At 48.9% G+C, this 19,957-nt stretch overlaps 1 protein-coding gene and 1 pseudogene across 1 annotated transcript; one reads left to right on the forward strand and one right to left on the reverse strand.

Moving 5' to 3' along the window:
- LOC138922106 (heparan sulfate glucosamine 3-O-sulfotransferase 4-like) overlaps positions 1 to 4,637 on the reverse strand; it is a 145,764-nt pseudogene extending 141,127 nt beyond the window's left edge.
- A 7,105-nt stretch (positions 4,638 to 11,742) lies between these two features.
- Positions 11,743 to 18,165, forward strand: LOC138922131 (spermatogenesis-associated protein 31D4-like). Its single transcript, XM_070258959.1, has 4 exons — positions 11,743 to 12,082; positions 12,829 to 12,874; positions 13,473 to 13,533; positions 13,812 to 18,165. The coding sequence occupies exons 1-4, from the start codon at positions 11,885 to 11,887 to the stop codon at positions 18,022 to 18,024; spliced, it is 4,518 nt and encodes a 1,505-aa protein (XP_070115060.1). The 5' UTR covers positions 11,743 to 11,884; the 3' UTR covers positions 18,025 to 18,165.
- Positions 18,166 to 19,957: the final 1,792 nt, after the last annotated feature.

The following is a 19,957-nucleotide window of genomic DNA, read 5'->3' on the forward strand; positions in this document are numbered from 1 at the left end:
TTTCCCAGCCACAGTGTAAAACAACATGAGAAAATCTGGCATCTTCTATCCTTTCATTCAGAAAATTCTCCGGACCCTACGATGGGACTTCCTGACACACACTCCACCACGCACACGTCATCAACATTATTTTAAGTCACCTGAGTCAAACACCCCCATCTCTATTTCCAGCTGCCACAAAGCAACACAACACACGTTGGAAAGATCTGATCTTCAAGCCTTCCTTTCCCCCAAATGGCATCTGACACTTCTCACAAGATACACAGCTTTAAAATTAGAACTGGAAAAGACCACAGTGACCCTCATAGGGCTGAAGCTGCCCCACAGCAGAAATCAGAACATTCCTACAACCAACAATTAAACAACCGAAACCTTCCCAAACATCCCCTTCCTTCTCTGGTTTGCTGTTGTTGCATTAATCATCCTGACACCTTTTTAATTATAATCGCAAACTCGAAGCCATGACTTGCAATGTTATAAATACTGATTTTCCAGTTCAAGCAGGCATTGACTGGTTTCTGTTTTGATAGGAAGGGGCTGTTTGAAGCCTCCTAAAATGTTGCAACTCGTCTGTTGAAACAGACGAGACATTAACAGACACGTTTGCTGTTTCCATTTAACCTGCTGGAATGTTTATGCCTAAGTCTACTTTTTCTCAAGCTTTGAAAGCATAAGGCGTATTTTCTAAAGCGGAAGAAATCAATCAATACATATTATATATTCATATATAATAGATGTTATATAATACACACATATAGCAATATATATTATTATATAATACACATTTACTATATATTTCTGAAGTCAGGTTATTTCTAAAACTGTCGCAGGCTGCAATTTAAACTTAGAAAGCACATCTCTTCAACAGCAAGGCAACTCGTCAGGAAACAATCCTTATTTTACCTATTGGCCTTGTGAAGATGATAATACCACTTTAGCTGACAAAGCCTGTGTTTGTCTGACAATTCCAATTAATTACTGAGACGCAACAGAGATGGGACCAGCCATCCAGATGTTTTTCAGAAAGAGATAAAAAGGGGGGGGGGAGTAAAGGAGATTTGCCTTTTGGGCAACTGCTCCAGTGTTTTTTAAATGTTACGGCGGGCCAGAAAGCCGGATCACTAAGTTATTTTACCTGCACTTAACTTTCTACTCTCCTCTCCTTTCCCTCACCGCTGGGAGACGGTGGAAGACAAGGGAGATGAACATCTCACAAGACAGAAGCTCTAATCTGTTGCCAAGGAGGCGACGGCTAGAAAGGGCAGGGGTGCAGGATGTAAAAACTCTTAGGGCACCGACTGTCGTGCAGACCTTGATGCTCCTGATGCCAAAGCAACCCAGGGTTGCTGGAGATGGGGAACATCCTCAGTCTTTTCTAGCAAGCCAAAACTCGCCAGCATCATCTTTTTAACTGTTCCCTGTTCATTTTGCTCTAACCTGAAAATACTAAAGTCGGATTCCAGAGACGCAAATACGTTTGAGGGCGATTTTGAGAGATTCCAGGAGATCTCAAAGCCCTTCAGTCAATCTAGCTATCCTGCTTCATGCCTTAGCGTCCCCAACGCAGCAGCGCAGAGCCCCACAAGAGCCCGGGCTGGGAAACACCCCGCGGGCACCTGGGCTGGGGATTCCCAGGCGTGGAGCTAGGTAGCTTCAGAAAGCACCTCCCTGGGTGAGGAGCCTGAGGCAGGCAGGGCAGTGTGACACCAGCTCCCCTAACCCTGAAATACAGTGATCCCTGGCCAGCCTCCAGTCCTCTCCGCGCTCCCCCGACCAGGCCCGCCAGGGTCCGCAGAGCCCTCGTGGGGCGAAGGGTTCTCGGGGAGATGCCTGGATATCGAAGGGCGTGGGAAGCCGCAGCTTTCCCTCTGGGTCTTCCCCACCCATCTATCCCCTGCGCCAAGCCCAGAGTCCTACCTGTACCACTCCAGCCCCTTTTCGTAGTTCCTGTCGAAGAAGTGTGGCTCTATGCCCACGGCCCGCAGGCCCACACGTCCGGGTGGACTCGGATCGCCTCCAGCAGCTCGCGGGTGCCTCCTTTCTTGACCCCGATGACGAGCGCGTGGCAGCTTCTTCTCCCCATAGTCGGGGATGCTGAGGGCGCCGCGCCTCTCGATGCTCCCGTTGGCCGCTCTCAGGCCTGCGAGCTCCTCGTCGGTGGTGCTGGTCTCCTGCGCTTCACACTCCAGCAGCGCGCTCGGCGCAGTGATCATCTCGCCAGGGGCCAGCAGGGTCCGGAGCCAGGTGTCCCGAGCGCCCCCGCCGCCGATTGCCAACACCCAGCCGTCGGCCCCGGGGGCAGCGGGCTGCTCGGAGGGCTCCGGGGGCTCCCCGCGGCTCGCGTTGTCCGGCGTCGGCGCGGGCGGCTGCGAGGGGGTGCCGAGGCGCACGGGGGGCGGCAGCAGAGAGGGTGGCGGCGGGCTCGGCGGGGGCTCGGCGGCGGCGCGCGGCGGCTCCTGCAGCGCCAGGGTGAATTGCAGGGAGCCCGAGCCGCCCAGGAGGCTGTAGCACAGGTAGGTGACGGACAGGGACAAGGTGCACAGAAAAAGCAACTTGCTCGCCGGCGGCCACTTAGCAGAGGCGCCGGGCGGCAGCGGCGCGGTGAGAGTTGGAGGCGGAGGCGGAGGCGGAGGTGGTGCGGGCCACTGGGCCACCGCGGCTCCCGGCTCGCGGCAGCGGCGGCAGCCCCCGGCGCTGCCCGGACATAGTTTCAGCCGCCGCCGCCGCCGCCCAGGCGCCCCGGCTGCGTGAAGCGACGCCGCTGCACCCCCGGCCCTGGCCGCTGTCCCGCTGCGCCAGGGGAGAGCCCGGCTGCATGGCCCCACTCCCCACTCTTCCCGCGGAGTCCGGGTGGCCCTACACCACCCACGAGGGGGGGCTCACTGACCCGCCGGCTGCACCTGTTCCGTCTGCAGCGCCCCCGCTTCCCGGCTCCGCCGCGGCTCCCGCTTCAGCCTCTGCCGCCGCGCGCTGTTGCAGCCCCGAGTTCCTTCCCCGCTGCTAACTTTCGGCCGGAAGAGAGGAGAGGCGCGGAGGGGAGGCGGAGGGGCCCGTGCGCGCGCCGCGCCCCGCGCGTCGCCAAGGGAAGGGTGAGTGCGCCTCGCGCGCGCCTGCGGACTGGGACGCGGAACGGAGGCGTGCGCTAGGGCTGGGGCACCTGGCAAAGCGGAGATCGTGCCCCCCCCCCCGCCCCCCGCCCCGCAACGCATTCACGCTGGAGGGGTTTGCCGCCCAAACCCGCGTGCTTCCCCTCCCCTGGGAGCCTGGGACGCCAGTTTCTCCTTCCCTCTCCCAATACTTTCAGAGACTAGAGCCCCACACCTGCCGCCAGAGCCGCAGACCAGGAAGCTGGGGGCCACAAGGTGGTGAGCTCTCGCTTCCCCTTTTCTCATGGGACTCCAAGCAAACTCGGTCCATCCATGACCCGCCCTTCTCCCTTCCTGGACATCCTCCTGCCTTTGACCCAGGAGGAATTTCTTGTCCATACCAGGATTCCCATGCCAACTTCCATCTTTCCAGCCTCCCCATCTTAGCTTGAAGCTCCTGATTGGTGGAGCTTTGACACAAACCCCCAGATTTCCTTGCCCTAGAGCTTTTGCCTCTGTCCCGCCACCGGTTGACTATGCTTTTTGCTCCAAAAGGAGAGGCTGTCTCCTCCTGGACACCCTGAACCACACATGCACATGCGCCCCTTGGGGGCCATTGCGGCTAAAGGAGTTCGGATTTCCCTGGACTAAAATAGACTATCATCGCTCTTAACAACTTATAAGCAGAGAGAAGTTGTGTTGCTGTGTCTGTGCGTCACTTCATTGAATTAAAAAAAAAAAGGTATCTTCTTTGCAGAGAGATTTCCGGCCCTCACCTCCCTCTCCTGGGGGGAATGGTAAACATCATAAGGCTTTGGAACATTCAAGACTAGACTTTGCTTCCTGTTTCCTTTTGCTCAGGGAGGTAGAGGAAACGCGAGGCTGGAATGGCAGGAAGAGGCAGAGCGGTCAACTGAGGCACTCCAGCGAACTCTGCTTCCTGGGGGCAGGGGCTGGCCCTGCACGCACCTGGCGCCAGTCTTTCCCAGAGGCTGGCTCCAGTGAGTCCTGTTTACCCTGCTAGCCACAGCTGGGTGCCTGGAGGGTCTGCTTTCACCTACAGGGCTGATGTGCTTGGCATCTCCGGTTTTGTTTGATCACATAACAGGGACAACAGTTGAAAGAAAATGTATATAGTGTCTAAATATTAACTAGATACCTAGTGCCAAAGAGAGAAAAAAATGTTGCTCCAATAACATGAACACAGACTTTTCCCTGAGTGAACAGAAGCTCACGGCTGCTCTCAGCTGGACGTGAGCTTCCTTCACTGCAGCTTCAGCTCAGATAAAGATTGTTCCTTTAGAATATATTTTTTATGGTACACCGGAGACCTCTGAAATGCAGAGTCTGGTGTCCTGTAAATCATTTCGTGGAACTAGGGATGCTTTTTCAAACACCACGCAACTGCACTCCTGTAATGTTAATGGGAAGGGGCCAACTGGAGCTGGGAGCAGCACAGCTTGCCCATCCCTCCTTCGGCTCCAAGCCCAGCTCTGGGTGGTCGCCCAGGAGGGCCCGGTTGCAGCAAATATTGTCACTGCTGTCGTCCATCTCCCTTTCAAAGCTAAGGCACCAGGATGCCCAGCACGTGGTCCAGGGGCCTCCCTACAGTCCCTGCCCGGCTCCCAGACTTCTCTATCCCAGCTCTCGGCAATCCAAATGAACTTGCTCTGTAGCTAGTTTTACTAAAGATGTGCTTTCAAATTTGGAAAGGTTTTGATAAAATGGTACTAACAGTTAACCTAGAGGTGGCAAACTGGTAACAAATTAAGAGCTGAATGTGGCCAGCGCAGTGATATTAAGAAGTTGAAACTGGTTGCAATGTTGTAAAATTGAGGACTTTCCCAAAAAATTTGGCTATGAGGTTTCTGCTGAAATAGTAGATCCTGCAACTTTGGGCCCCTCAGCCAGAACCGAGAGGTCCCCCTGACATGGAGCATGTGCCCTGTTCTTCACGGTGCCCCCCCAGAGTGCCCTCATACATTTATGTTACTTGCCTGGATGCTGCTAATGAGGACACTTCCCAGTGTCGCTTCTCCCTCTTGTCCACAGATAGTCCTACTTAAATAAGAGACTCTTGAAAGAACGGAACCCCGTTGGTGAAATGTTAGGCCCCACAACTGATGGGGAAGAGGTGATTTTTGGGGAGAGGAGCTTTGTAGATTTCTCACTTGGGCACTTACCTGTTTTGTTCTCCATCCAGGTTTTTTCTGGGAGCCAGTTCTTGAGAAACCTATAATGAAAAGTACGAGCTATCTACATAGGGAGAACTCAGACTTCGTTCAGCAATTCCCTGGGCGTCTGGAGACTCGATAGAATACTTTTTTCTTTTTCCATTGCCAACACCCATGCCCATTCAGGCCTATGAGAGTTTTTACAATGCTGCTCCAACTGGTCTCCAGGCCTCCAGCGTGCCTCATTTCTCTTCATCGTAGAGGACAATAGCAGATCAATGTTTCTGAGGCATGGCTCCACCAGTGCCCTCTCTGATGCAGAAACCTTCCTCTCACTGCCTACCTGATAGACTCCAACTCTCTGCCTTAGCACTCAAGGGCCCCTCCGCCTTGCATGTATCCCACAGTCCTGCCAAACCGAACAGTACCCACTACCCAAAAGCACACATTGCATTCTTCTCTTTCACCTCTGCCTGATCAGATGATGGAGTTGAAACAAAGCCATCATTTGCTAGTTAAGTGACTTTCGGACAGGTCATTTCACCTCCCTGACCCTCAGTTTCTGCATATGTAAGTGATGAATAGTAAGACTCACCTCATATTGTTTTTATAAAGAATTAAATTGACTTAGAGAGCATATGCAAAAACAGCTGGCTCCCTGCCTGACATGCTGCAGCCACCAGTAATTATTCGGACCTAAATATCGGCTCATGCCATGCCCTGCTTCTTTTCCTATTAAAACCTTATCCTTGAAAAATCGGTGTGTACCCTTTCTTCAAAACCAGCCCAAGGTGTAAACTGAAGTTCACTTTCCTAAGCCGCTCAGTGACATTTATAACGCCAAATCTAATGCCTTAGTTTTTTTTTTTAAGCGAAAGAAGCTAACTCTGGCTAACTTCAGTTTTCTTATTAAAGAAATTGACTAGAAGGATTTATGGTAACTCACATAACTGAAGGGAATTTTTGAAAAATCAACAAACAAAAAGCAAAAATAAGCTTTGGAAGGCACAATAGAGCACAGTGTATAGTTATTATTACTGCTGTTCACCAGATATTGTCGGCTCTTCTCTGGCCCACAGAAGGGATGTATCTTCTTGGCCCCTTAAAGTCAGAGGTGACTCTGTGAGCCTTTGGTGAATGAAACTTGAGCAAAAGTGAGGTTGTCTCTTCCAGACAGAACCTTTGGCAAACAGTGGGAGTGTGTTTTTCCTGCCTGGCAGTTGTGCAAGAAGTTGGATCGAGCATCTTTTAGCTGCCATCTACTCAATCCTCCAGACTGAGCAAGGATAATACAGAGCCAGCCCCTGATGACATGGAGCATGTTTGAGAAATACACCTTGGTTATTTTTAGCTGAGACTTAGGAGTTTGTTGTGAATACAGCACAACATGGACTATCTGACTGATGAAAACATACATATTATCAATTTCCTCTGCTGTTGACCAAAATGACTTCAGTGAGCCAATATTAGAATTCCTTTTCACAAAGGTGGATAAGTGACAGATTAGAAGTCTACACTGTCCCAGGAGTGTAGACTGATACCACGCTTATATATAGCAAAGATATTTCCTCATTTTGTCCTTTACTTGTCAATAAAAAAGTATATCTATAGAAATCTGGAGGTAAGGCTCCAGACAAAACCAACATGGTGACAAGGAGGAACATTACATACTTGTAAAAGGAGCGACAGATGAGAAAATAATAATAATGGCCGGGAACTTATAGAACCTTGCGTTGAAAGGGATCTCATATGGAACTTAGGAAATATTATAGCTGTAAGCACTACATGACAAAATCTGGTGGACGGAATTAAACAATACTTCGAAGAAAGATACCTTCAATATACTTATCTAAAAAGAAAAATTAGAAACCAACGAGCTGCTTGCTCAAGAAGCTAGACAAAGAGCGAGACAGTAAAGTCAGGAAGAAAGGAAATGATAAAGATAAATGCCAAACCTTTGTTTCTATTTATTTGCTCTTTATTTATTGCTATGGACTGAATTCTGTCTCCCCACAGTTCATATAATGGAAGCCCTGACCCCCGTTGTGACCATGTCCAGACACAAGGTCTTCAGGAAGTAATTATGGTGAAAATGAAGTCATAATGGTGGAACCTAAATCAGATAGGACTGTGGCCTCATCAGAAGTTGAAGAGATCTCTCTTTCTGTTTCTTCACACGCATACACACACCCCGCCATCTGAGGACTCAGTGAGAAGGGGACCTTATGCAAGCTGAGGAGACAGCCCTCGCCAGAACCTGACCATGCTGGCATCCTGCTCTCAGGCTTCCAGCCCCCAGAATGGTGAGAAAATAAATTTCTGTTGTTTAAGTCACCCACGCTATGGCATTTTGTTATGGGAACCCAAGCTAAGACGCTTATCTTTCACAGTTTGTTCCTGGGTTCTGGTACCAATTCCAATGTGTGTGGGGTTGGGGGTCGGGGGAGTCCCCCACACCAACAAGCAATTCTTGGGACACCAGCTGGGTGTCCTACAATTCAACTCGATTCTGACACTATGTACCCAGAGACAGCATCACACCCCACAGGTTAAGGGTTCAGCCCCACAAGACTGCCCCCACTGCAGGTGCCAACAGCAAGTCTGGGTTGTTGCCTATGCTTCTGAGCAACTGGCTGTCAGTAGGAGGTTCCCAAGACTCTCTACTCCGGTTCGACGAATTTGCTAGGGCGGCTCACAGAACTCAGAGAAACCTCTTACTTACTAGATTACCTGTTTATTAGAAAAGGATATGACTCGGGAATAGCTCGATGGAACAGACGCATAGGGCAAGACATGGGGAAAGGACACTGAGCTTCCACGCCCTCTCCAGGTAACCACTCTCCCAGAACCACCTCTCTCCCAGAACCTCCACATGGTCACCAACCGCGACGCTCTTGGAAATCTGTCCTTTTGGGTTTTTATGCATAAGCCGTTTATTTATTCTCTTACCCTCGGCTGCTGTTTTTCCTTCCCCATTTATAGCCCAAAGCCAATCAAAGAAGGACATGTGCAGTGTGATGCTGTTCCTGTACATTTTTTAAGTGCATAACAATGTAAGAATTTGTTCATGGAGACATACACATGTATGTCTTGACTATGCATAAAAATGTAATCTTTTGTTAATGGAGCCATGCACATGGATATTCTTGGAATCATAAAGAATGTAATTAATTTTAGGATACTGATACCTATGATGAGAGAGGGAGGAGAACGGGATGGAAATGTGAATTTTAGGTGTGACGGCAACATTTTGCTTCTTAAAAACACAGATATCATTGTGGGCTGAATCATGTCCCTGAAAATTCATATGTTGAAGTCCTAACTCCAGGACCTCAAAATAGGGCTGTATTTGGAGAGAGGGCCTCTAAAGAGGTAATTAAGGTCAAGTGAGGTCACATGGGTAGGCTCCAATCCAATGTGACTGATAGTCACGTAAGAAGAGAAGATTAGAACTCAGACACACACAGAGGGAAGACCGGGTGAGGACACAGGGAGAAGTGGCCGGGGAGAGAGGCCTCAGAAGAGACTAAACCGGCCAACGCCTTGATCTTGAACTTCGGCCTCCAGAACCGTGAGAAAATAAATTTCTATTGTTTAAGCCACCCTACGTGTGGCATTTTGTCATGGCAGCCCCAGCAAATGAATGCAACATCGGAAGCAAATAGGGCAGAATTGAACGTCTGTTCTTTCTGGGTATTGGGGCCGGAGATAGAGGTCATACTATGTACTCTTCTGCATATTTGAAATATTTCCATAATAGTTAAGAAAATAACAAGCAGATCCCGAAAAAGAATAACCAGAGAGTAGAAATTTATGTGTGATTACCTTACAGGCCAAGGTGGGTTTCGCGTTGGGCAGGTGGTTCTCTTCCACAGGGTGTGTCAGTCACCCGTGAATTCCCGTCTCTTGGCTCCGCCATTCCTGACGCCTGTATCATTGTCTGCAACCAATCTGCACAAGGAGAAAGAAGGAACACGGAGAAGACACACCTGCTTTCAAAAGTTCCAACCTGGAAATGGCACACACCACTTCCACTCCCATTGCATTGGCTGAAACATAGTCACACGCCACACCTCACTGCAAGTTGCTGGGTGACTGCCTTCCTGGGCACCCAGGACAAGGATGTGGACAAACAGCCAGTAGTCCCACCCACAATGTCATCAGGTTGACCCTGGTCTTCATGCTGCTGCTCAGTCCACAGTGTGTCTGCCAGGCCTATGGTTAGGGTTTAGATATTTTACAAAGGCGCGGGGTTGGGGGTCATGGTTTGGGACTTCAAAGAGGAGGAAGCCAATTCACAAGGAGACAGAAAACCAAATGTTTGCTGGGCCATCTCTAAACAAATGAGAGAGAACTTGTGTAAAATGGGCCCGGCTAGGTACCTTCTTCTCTACCACATCTAGAGTTCCCTACGTTGACAGCTCCTTCCTGGAACAGGCCTTCTGTCTTAAATTCTTTTAGGCAGTTAGGGGTGAGGCCAAAGTTTCTTTCATATATAAATTTTGAGTGTATATATGTAATTTATAGAACTAAATAAATGAATTTAAATATAGATACAATGGATTATATATTCTATTATATAGCAATATTAATATATATTATATATAGATAATCTCCTTGGTTCTCCAGAGAACCCTGACGAATACAGGAGGAGTTAATATTCTTTTATCGATGGCATTTACATTTAATCATTTGAAATTCTTAGTTATGACATTGTTATGGCTTGCAAGGAAGTGTCCTTTTCAGTGTTTCATTTAGAGGCCTCAAGATACCAATGTTAAAAAGTTTCCCATTTTACTTGTTTGGTTTGATAGGCTTTTTCCAATTGAGTGCACAGATAAACCAATTTAGGAATTTCAAAGGAGCCCCATTTAGGCCAGTGAAGCCTTAAATCACCCTGAGTAATCTGAGCCCAGTGGAACAAAAATCTACATGTAGAAGGTCTGTATTCTTTAAAGACAAAACCAGCAGGAGTCCCAGAGTGGGGCTGTTCTTTGGTGGTCCTCTTAGAAAATGGATTTCTCATCTGTATGAACTTACCAAAGGATCAAAGGCCCAAAAAAGGAGTGAAAGAAACAGAAGTTTCTAACAAAGCTGACAACGGAAGGATGGCCAGAACCAGTATCAAAGGACGCCTACAGAAAGAGTCTGGACCTCTACCAAAAATGGGAGGTCCAGGCCCAGGAGGACTTACCACCAGGAACCAGAGCCACCAGGAGGAGACGACAGAGCACAAAAGATTCTTTGCAGGCACCTTGCTTGTGTCTGTGAAGTGGCACCAGAATTGAAGGTCAGTAGCTAGGGATCCCACTTCTGTCACCATATAAAGTCAGCAAATAAGAGGCATAAACTGCAAAAGAACCAAAAAGTTTATTTGGGGTCTCAAGAATTGCAATTCAGGAGATGTAGATTCGAGTAGAAGCTCAAATGTGCTCCTAGGAAGACAAAGGAGGCAGGGGTAGATAAAAGGAAAGGACACAGGCTTACAAAGGTCTACAGTGAACAGTTACTGACTGGTTCTGGCATGGGGTGAGCTGACTTGCCAGAACATAGTTGGTCCTAGGCAGACTGTCCCTTCTTGGAATGAGGAAACACTTCAAGATGTGACCTCTGCTGTCAGGTAAAGCTCAAAAGTTCAGTTAACATCTGGTGGTGGATGTGGTGTACAAGCATAAGCCCCACTTCCTTAATGGCCTCCCAGCTCCATTTTAGAAGCCTTGAAAATGGTATTCCGTTTTGTCATTGTCATCCACCACAGTCACGCACCACGTAACAATATTAACGATGTTTCGGTCACTGATGGACCACATATATGACAGTGGTCCCATACGGGTAGCACCACATAGCCTAGGTGTGTAGTAGGCTCTACCACTTAGGTTTGTGTAAGTACACTGTGTGATGTTCACACAACAGTGAAAGTGCCTAATGATGCATTTCTCTAAACATTTCCCTTTCATTAAGTGAGGTACGCCTGTACTGATTTTAGTCTTGTGAGTGTTGAATAATGAATTACTCATTTCAATTATTTGAGTCAGCCCCACTGGCTGAAGATGGTAAAGGCTGACTGAAGCAAAAAACTAAAATTTGTTATTCAACATTCACAAAACCAAATGAGTAAAGAAGAACTTTAAGTTCTATATCAGGGTTCATGTAAGGCAAAAACATTCTAAAGGAAAGATGGATTTGAGGACATATATGATTCTGAGTGTAAATGTCTGGGTACAAGCAAAAATTCCAGGGAGCATTTCAGACTTTCGAGGCAGTGGAATTGGTGAAACCAAAGTCAAGCTCTCCAAACAGTAAAGGGGGCCCAGGTAATATCTGGAGTACAGGTGGAACAGGCACAAAATTTCATTAATGTAATTGTATGATTTCATGAACGGACAGAGTTGGAAAATAGGATGGCAGGGTAGGGCAGAGGGACCTGGAGGGCCCAGGATGGATGGAGAGATCAGCTGGGCTGGTGTGAGGAAGGGGCCATGGGCACACCCTCTTCATGTCCCCTCCCCCACCCTCTGAAACCCTTTGTGACTCTTCAGTGCTCTGTGATGCAGGCCTGGGATTATAGGCAAGTGCGGACACTCTCAGAGCTCAGTTGCCTCAGGCAGCCTTGCGATTCAGAAAATGGAGTTCAGTCAATGGAATGTTCTCTCATTTCTGAATAGCCATATGGAGTTGTTTTTGAGCATCTGCTCAACATTCTTAGATAGTGACTATAACCTCAGCATCGTGTGTGGGTTGTGGCTGCTTCTTCTGTTCCTGTGCTTCCTGGTGGAGATTCCATCTTTACCAACCTTGTGGAAAACCAAAATCTACCAAAAGGTAAGGATCCCTGGGCAAGCCACCAACAGGGATTTTTTATTGTTGTTTCCATTTCTAGTCCCACATTTTTAAATGAGTTGGTCCAGAGAGACTCCTAAGATGGCAAGTCTGAATAGAGGATAGAACATCATCCTTCTAGGGGAATAGGCCAGGCAGGACTAGGGGTTCAGCTGGGACTGTTTCCCATTTAAAACTCACAGACCATCTGGGTGTGGTGGAGGATTCCTGGATAAAACCCCATCACTGATTTCACGGCCCTGCATTAGGTTATTTAGAGAGTTTGGGATCTGTGTAGGAGAACACTGTTCCCAACACTGGATCATGAGTCACATTCCCATGTCGGGAGTCATTCGACCAAACCGTCCTTTGTATTGGGCAGATCAGGAGAGCAGGGCTGAGCCTCTGAGCAGACACTGGAGTGTGAGCTCTGTCCCAGGATACAGGGTCCTATCTGAGGAAGCACAGATGTGACTGGGGGCCTCAGAGTCTATGCCCTCCTTGAGCAGAGGACTTCTGACTGAGAATATCAAGTGTGGACTCTAGCCAAAAATCCTCCTTCGAGTTTTTCAAAGAAGGAAAAATTGAAAGTATCTTATCACCTTTAGAAATTCAGAAAGGGAAAGCACACAAAGTGCTAGTAATAAAAATAGAGAGTGACATTAATCTTGGATGAATATCTGAGTTTCCTAGAGAGAGGAGCAAGCCAACTAAGTCCTCGCTCCTCATTCTTTTCTTTTTGTTCTCAGCGTCAGGGCAGAGCCAAGAGGAGAAGAAAAGGTGGAACATCAAGTGGTAAGGTTCCACCTATCCCACCTGAGCTCTCCAAGGGTGACACATCCTGTCCTCTCCATGAGGTCCCAGGTCCATGGTCTCTGAGGATGTCAGTCGCTAGATAGAGTCCCTCTCAGAAAATAGAGGCCTCAGAGGAAAGGCTCATGGGAAGGTAGTCAGAACCCGAGACATTTCTCAGATTCCTGCTCTGCCCAGCTCTGGGCATGAAGCAGTGATGGGCCTGGACAATGGGTGTTGCCCAGTGGGTTGCCGTGGGAGACACCAAGAGTCAGAACTTCTGTGTCCTGACCTTGTGAAACTACGTTGACTTCCTGGATGATCAGACTCCTCTTTGAGGTAACCATTGACCTATGTTCCTCACATGGTGGTTTTGAACATCCCATGGGATAATGTATGTGACAGTACTTTATAAATGAAGCAACAAACACATGTGAACCTTATTAATATTATCATTGACCGTTTGACCACATCTACTGATTCTTGGGGCTTTCAGAGTTAATATCCCGTTAATATCCCAAGGGTCTCCCATAAAGGGACTCCCGTGTAACACCTATGCTTCTACCTTTATTACATGTAATTCACTCTTCTGGTTTCCCAGGTTGGAGAAACTACCAGAGGGAAACAGAGGAGAAAAGGAGGCTAATTTCTATTCTGAAAAGGTGACTAGTCTTTTCTTTCCTGATCCCTCTTTGACATGTTCTCTGCAATTCCAGGGATTCAGTACAGCCTGCAGTAGTCATGGGAGGGGTTTGCCATAGGAACGGGTATGTGAATGAAGGCCTTGGGGTGAGGGCTGCTGAGTGTATGGTGAAGTCATAGATGTGGGGCATTGTGAAGGGGCAGCAGGCTTCAGGTGGCCCCTCCCCTGACAGGCCAGCAGGTCCTCCTTTCCTTGTTCTGGTCCTGGCTACAGTTTTCTACTTCCTGTCTCCCGCAGGCCCCTAGGCCGGCCTCTCGATACCACCCGCATTCGTCAACTATTATGCCCAGACCCCTCCTGTGAGGTGTGTAATAGCACAACTGCTGAAATCAATCGGCTGCTGTTCCTGGAGGACCTGGAAGATGATACTGCCTCTGTGTCCTCTATGGCTTCCACAGCTTCTGGGACTGAGTCATCATTCACTCTGTCCTCTGCCTTCTCAGAAGTCCCTCCAGGAGACCTAACACCATCCCCTCCACCTGACCCTTCCCCACCGCCCCCCTCCGTTCTCTCACCTAACCCAATGACACCCTTAGCTGACTTTCTTTCACCCTCACCACCGGGTCACTCTATGCCACCAGAGCCTATTCCTCCCTTGGAGTCCAAATTCCCAGCAGACCATTCCCCACCCCAACCCATTGCCCTTCCCCCTCTCCCACCACATGACACCCAGGCAACGGGTCCTATTCTCCAACCAGAGGCCACTCTGTCTCTGAATACGATCTTCTCTCTTGACCGCACCCTTTCCCAAGATATTAACCCCTTACCAAATTTGCCCCAGATAATGAATCCCAGTGACTCACTGGCTTGTCATCACGCACCACCAAGCCTGTCTGTCTCACCACCGACAGACCACCCTTTAACTGTGACTCAATCTAAATCGGTTTCCATCTTATTGAAGTCTGTTCCAGAGAACTCATCTCCAGATAGCCCTGGTGGGTTGTCCACTTATGTCCCAACAATCAGAGGCACTGACCATTCAAGCCTGTCAATTTCAGAATTATCCTGGTGGCAAGCTTGTGCCAAAGACTTGTTCTTAGCACCTTCCACCTTGGCACCACGTGATTTTAATCGTGAGTTTCTTGCCCTCCATTCTCCAGAGTCCTCTCTGGAGAGACACCCTACAGCTAACCTTATAGAGCCTGGTAACCTCTCATTTCTCAGCCCTCATGTCCTGGCACTCCTGGAGAGACAAGTCCGAAAGAGGAGTGATTTCCTGATGTGGAAGGAAAAGGAGAAGGAGAAGGGCTCTTTTCCAAAACAACTTAGGCCAGGCCACCAACTAAATCCTTCGGGGAAAATGTCAGAGTCAAATGCTGATGAGTGTGACTCAGCATTCTCCCTTCCTTTCTGGAGCAGTGCAGGCAAACCAAAGGAGCTGCACATGCATGAGCAGCCCCCATATCCTAAAATCTTGGAGGACCATTTACAGGAAAAATGTATGCAGCTCTTCTGGGGTCTCCCATCTCTGCACAGCGAGTCCTTGCCCTCTGCTATCCGTGACTCACGTGACTGCACCACAATCTTCCTTTTCAATACCATCTCAAATGCCTCCATGGGCCAAGAATCCCCAGTACCTCTCCATCGCCCACCTCCATCCTTGCCTGAGATCCAGCCCCAACCCTTGCCTCAAACCCTGCCCCAATCCCAGCCCCTACCTCTCACTCAGGTCAAGTCCCAGGCCCACCTTAAATCCCCACTCCCAATCCTACCATCTGGTCCTCTACCCCAGAGAAGGATCTGTGGAGTGTGTTACCATAGACCCCCGGATGAATCAGAGTCTCTCACCTCATCTGAAATTCAACAACTGGAATGGAAAGTGTTGCAGAAGCAACAGGAAAGTTTGTGGGGTTCCCCCTCTGTAGTCCAAAGATCTCAGGAAGAATTTTGTTCTTCAGCTCCCAACTTTCCTTACCATCAGGCCTCCCAGGCCCATGCCTCCATCTCCACCCTTCCCGTAGAGTTTCCTCTCAGTGATGAGCTGAGGAAGAAACTGGAACATCACCTTCGAAAGAGGCTCATCCAACACCGGTGGGGCCTGCCCCGCAGGATCTGTGAGTGTCTGTCACTGATGATGCCTCCAAGAGATTTCTCAGAGATAGCTAAGTCAGAAAGCAATCGTGGACTCTCACGGATCTCGGTGAACAAAGATCTAAATGTTGGATTGAGCCAATCCAAAAGCTTCCATGAGAGGGGTTCAGAACTGCTTCAGGTAGAGAAGGAGATGGGGAAGGATCAGGGGCATAGCCCAGAGAACGGCCCAAAAGCTCATCTGTTGAGTGACCCAGAGAGCTCTTCAGATAAGGATCCGGCATATGACTCTGAGAAAGACCTAAATAGTCACATGGCAAGTCTGTCAGGGAAAGCTTCAAGGGCCTTGGAGGAAAGTCTAGATCAGAAACAACTTGAAAATGTCCTGAAAGCACATTTGAGCAAGAAGTTTGAGGAAATCAGTGAGGCTCGGCTCCCTGGGACGGTGCGCAGTTCATGGCATGCTAGCAAGCAGACATTGCTGCTTTCTGACAAACCCCGCACCCAAATAACTCAGAGGAGTTTGCCACCTTCAGTGGGTGGGGACTCCTCCCTGAATACCTTCCAGGAGATTTGCTTCATTGATTCCAGTGCACAACAGATGATGGAAACCCATATTAAAAGTTTCCGTATGAGGATGGAGTGGGGCCTGCCCTGCAGGGTCCTTGAATCCATACAGGCGTTTAAATTGGAAGATGCTGCATCCCAGTCCTTGCCCTATTTCTACTGGCCCCCCTCAAATAACCCAACTTTGGAAGTCGACTCCAAATCCGAGGGCTTCGAGCCCCATAGAGGAAGCTCTAAATCTGTTCTTCAAGAAAAAGCGGAAACAACAAATTCAGCCCTGGTCCTGGATCGTCTTTGCCCTGCTACATCACCTATGGGCAGGGAAGGACAAGGGGTGCCGAGACAATCACCCTCTGGTATCAACCAAGAGATTGCAGAGGTTGTTCAGAGGAGTAAGGGTGCCAGGCAGACTCATCTGCCTGTCACATGTGGCATCACAGGCAAAACGAGTCAGAACTTTACTCAACTAGGCAACAGATGCCCCCCAGAGCTGCCTGCAAGGCAAGCTGGTGCCAAACCTGAGACAAAAGATGAGAGAGTGAGTTCCAGTGATAGAAGAGAAGGGCGACAGGACAAAAAGATGAAGTCGGAACCCTTTTCCATGTACAACACGGCCAGGGACATATTCAGGGCCAAGGAGCTCAATGCTCTGCAGTCAAAAACTGGTAGTGTGTTGACAACCAGCAAGCCAGGAAGCTCCCAAATGATACGTGAGAATCACAGTAAAATAGAAATTACTGGGACCATTGAAAGCCCTGCACCAAAAAGACAAGTTCCCCAAGACCCAAAGTCATCGGATCTTAAGGAACATCTGTTTGGGGAATTAAAGTCAAAACTAGAGAGGAGGAATCAGAGCCAGGTCCAAGGCCAACACACTGACAGGTCCCCTGCCTCAGAGAGCTTGACTTACAAGGCCTCACTGACTCATGCCCACGGTGTCTCCAGTGGGGACATGGGAGCTTCCCAGGTGCTGCGTGTCCATCTGGAGGACAGTGGGATCAGCAGGCAGCAGCGGCAGGAGCCTTGGGTCCCTAAGAAAGACCTAAAGAGGTCCGAGGATAAGAAATTCCCACCAGCTACAATGAGACTGAGCCCTCCGGGCCCCAACAAAGAAGAGCTTGGTGGAGGGGATGCAGGGTTGGGGACATCCCAACCTACAAGAAAGAGTTTCCCTACTCAGATCACAGCATCAGAGGAGACGCTTGGGAGCAAGTCTTCCCAGACCTCATCACAGAAGGCACAGCCTCCTCCTGAAAGTCTGTTCAGAAAAAAGCTGAACAACATTTTTCAATGGCTTCGTCCTGGGACAAAAGGCAAAAAGCAAGACCATCCCCCGGAAAAGGGCCGCCCCATATCATCTGCACAGAGCAGAGGCCTGGTTAAAGGGAGAGCTGCCGTTACTGGGACCACCACGGCTCAGAAGACCAGGACGGTCCCTGGGAAGTTCCCAGTGGAGAAACTGGGGCAGCGGTGTGCAACAGAGGTCACCCGCCCTCAAGAGCCCCTTCCTTCCCTGAGGAAGTTTGTGAAAACTGAGCAGAAGGCAGAAGAGCAGGCCCAGGCAGAGCCCGTCCAGGGGCATCCTTCCAACTACAGGGCTCCCTCCTGTAAAGTGCCAAAGGCCAAGTCCTGCCACCAAGAAGTTGTCTTTGCTGGCCAGAATTATCCTACATGTTCTAGACGGATCAGAGACCACAACAGACACCCTCAGAAAGTCGTGGCGCTTAAAGATCAGCTATTGGATCAGAAGCGTCCCTTATCTGTGCCCCGCAGGGAGCATGTGCCCCATCCAAGCTCCACCTGCAGGCGTCAAGCCGGCCCAGGGGCCTCCAGCTGTTCTCACCACTGCTAAAGGCACTATGTTTAGGGATCCGTCTCTACGTCAACAGAAAACGCTTTTCCAGCGTTTCGAGAGCGGAAAATTTCCCACCACAAAATAATTCCTTCTCGTGGAGAATATTAATTCTCCCCAATAAATGATTCTCTAATAATAGTGATGTCTTTTCTGTGTCCTGTGTTGGGGGCATGGGTTTCAGGTAACTCAGGGCTTGTGCTTAGGGAAAAGGAGGAGTGAGTTCAGCTCTTACTGATTGATTCCTCTGGCTTCTGAAAGGTCACCAGTGCTCTGCAGCTCTTGTTGACAAAGCGATATCACGTGCCCCCAAAACCCCATTTCCTCCCTGATGAAGTTTGAGGAGGTGGGCTCTGCCTCCTGCCTCTTCGCTTAGCCTTAACGAAAGTGTAGAGCAGCCCACACCTTCCGCTCACTGAATGTTTTACATCCTTCAGAGAGTAGGGAAGACAGGTGTTCTCTATCCGAAGAGGGTCAAGAATAGGTATGCAATTCATAAAACAACAATGAAGAAAAAACAGTGGCTTCATCATGATTTAGAGGTCAGTGACCAGAGGACCCCACAGGGGGTGAACCCTAAATGGGATTTGGGGGGTGGGGGAGGGTATTGCTGCAGTGGATCCTGGGCTGGTGGGGGAGGGGCTAGCAACAGCACAGACACGCCTTAAGAATCTGTCATGTGAGTCATATTAATGTGTTAGGGAAGAATACTTTAAACTTTACACTGAGGTTTCCCTACTGGAAAGGCACCTGGGGGAAGTGGTTCCCCTCTGTAGGTATTTCTTCAGACTGCCAAATGATATTTTGTTGCAGAGCAAAAGCATCACTCAGCTGCCAGTAGTAACAATGTTGACCAAGTAGCCACCTACCTCCCAGGATAAAATAAAGCTGAGAGTAAGGAAAAGATGACTTGGAGTAAGCCAGGAGGAAAGAAAAAATGAAGAGGGGAAAGAAGGACCTTGCTGGTAGAACAAAGCTTTATGCCACATCATCATCCATATGGTGACCCTGTCCTGTTCCCCCCGCCCCCTCCTCAATCTGATCCAGGCATCACCACCTTGAGGCTGATCCAGGCACTGCACAGCACACTGATGCCTTATTCCAAAAAGGCACTGGGCTGTTCTTTGAATACTAAACACTATCTGCAGGGAGGTCATCAGGCATGGCATCCCCCTCTTTGGGAAGGTGATCTTGCTGCCTTCCGTCCATCTATGCTTAATAGGAATATACAAGATCTTGCCCTTAATGTGTACAGTTCACCTATCAGGATGGAAGTGCCGCCTCTGATATTCACGGCCTTGGTGGAGCCATGGTTGGTCTCCCCCAGAACATCTGCAGCTCATGAACCAGAGGTGAGTCCCAGACTATGCACCAGGTTACAGATATATGGGGGTCTCACCATGGACTGCACACATACCCACCCTTACAATAGGGGTTTGGAGGAAAGGCAACTCCACTTAGACAGACTGGGACTCAAAAATTGGCTGAGTGTCAACTGGGGCAAAATTCAAAAAGCATTATGATGGTGAGCGTGAAATACATTAAGTTGTAGATGTCTAAGTAAAATAAAGATGGTTACAAGGGTGGAAAAATAAAATACCAATTTTGTTTTCTAAAAACAACATGATTTTAAAAATGGAAGGGAGGAGAAAAAGGGAAAAATAGAATAAAATGATTGTTCTGTAAGTAATAAGAGGGGGTCAAGACATAGGTGACAAACGAAATAAGACTCCAAGTAAGGGAAAGGAATTTGAGGTTTCCAAGCCCCTTGAGGGAAGCTCTAAAAGTTTTCAGGGAAATAAGGTGCAAACAACGAATTCAGTCCCCATCCTGGATCTTCCACTCCCTGCTACCTCATCTGCGGGCAACGAAGGACAGGGGGCCCTAAAACCATCCCACTCTGATAGCGACCAGGAGCTTGCCAAGGACATCC

The sequence above is a fragment of the Equus caballus genome, unplaced genomic scaffold (assembly GCF_041296265.1).
Source record: "Equus caballus isolate H_3958 breed thoroughbred unplaced genomic scaffold, TB-T2T haplotype2-0000451, whole genome shotgun sequence".
Lineage (NCBI taxonomy): Eukaryota > Metazoa > Chordata > Mammalia > Perissodactyla > Equidae > Equus > Equus caballus.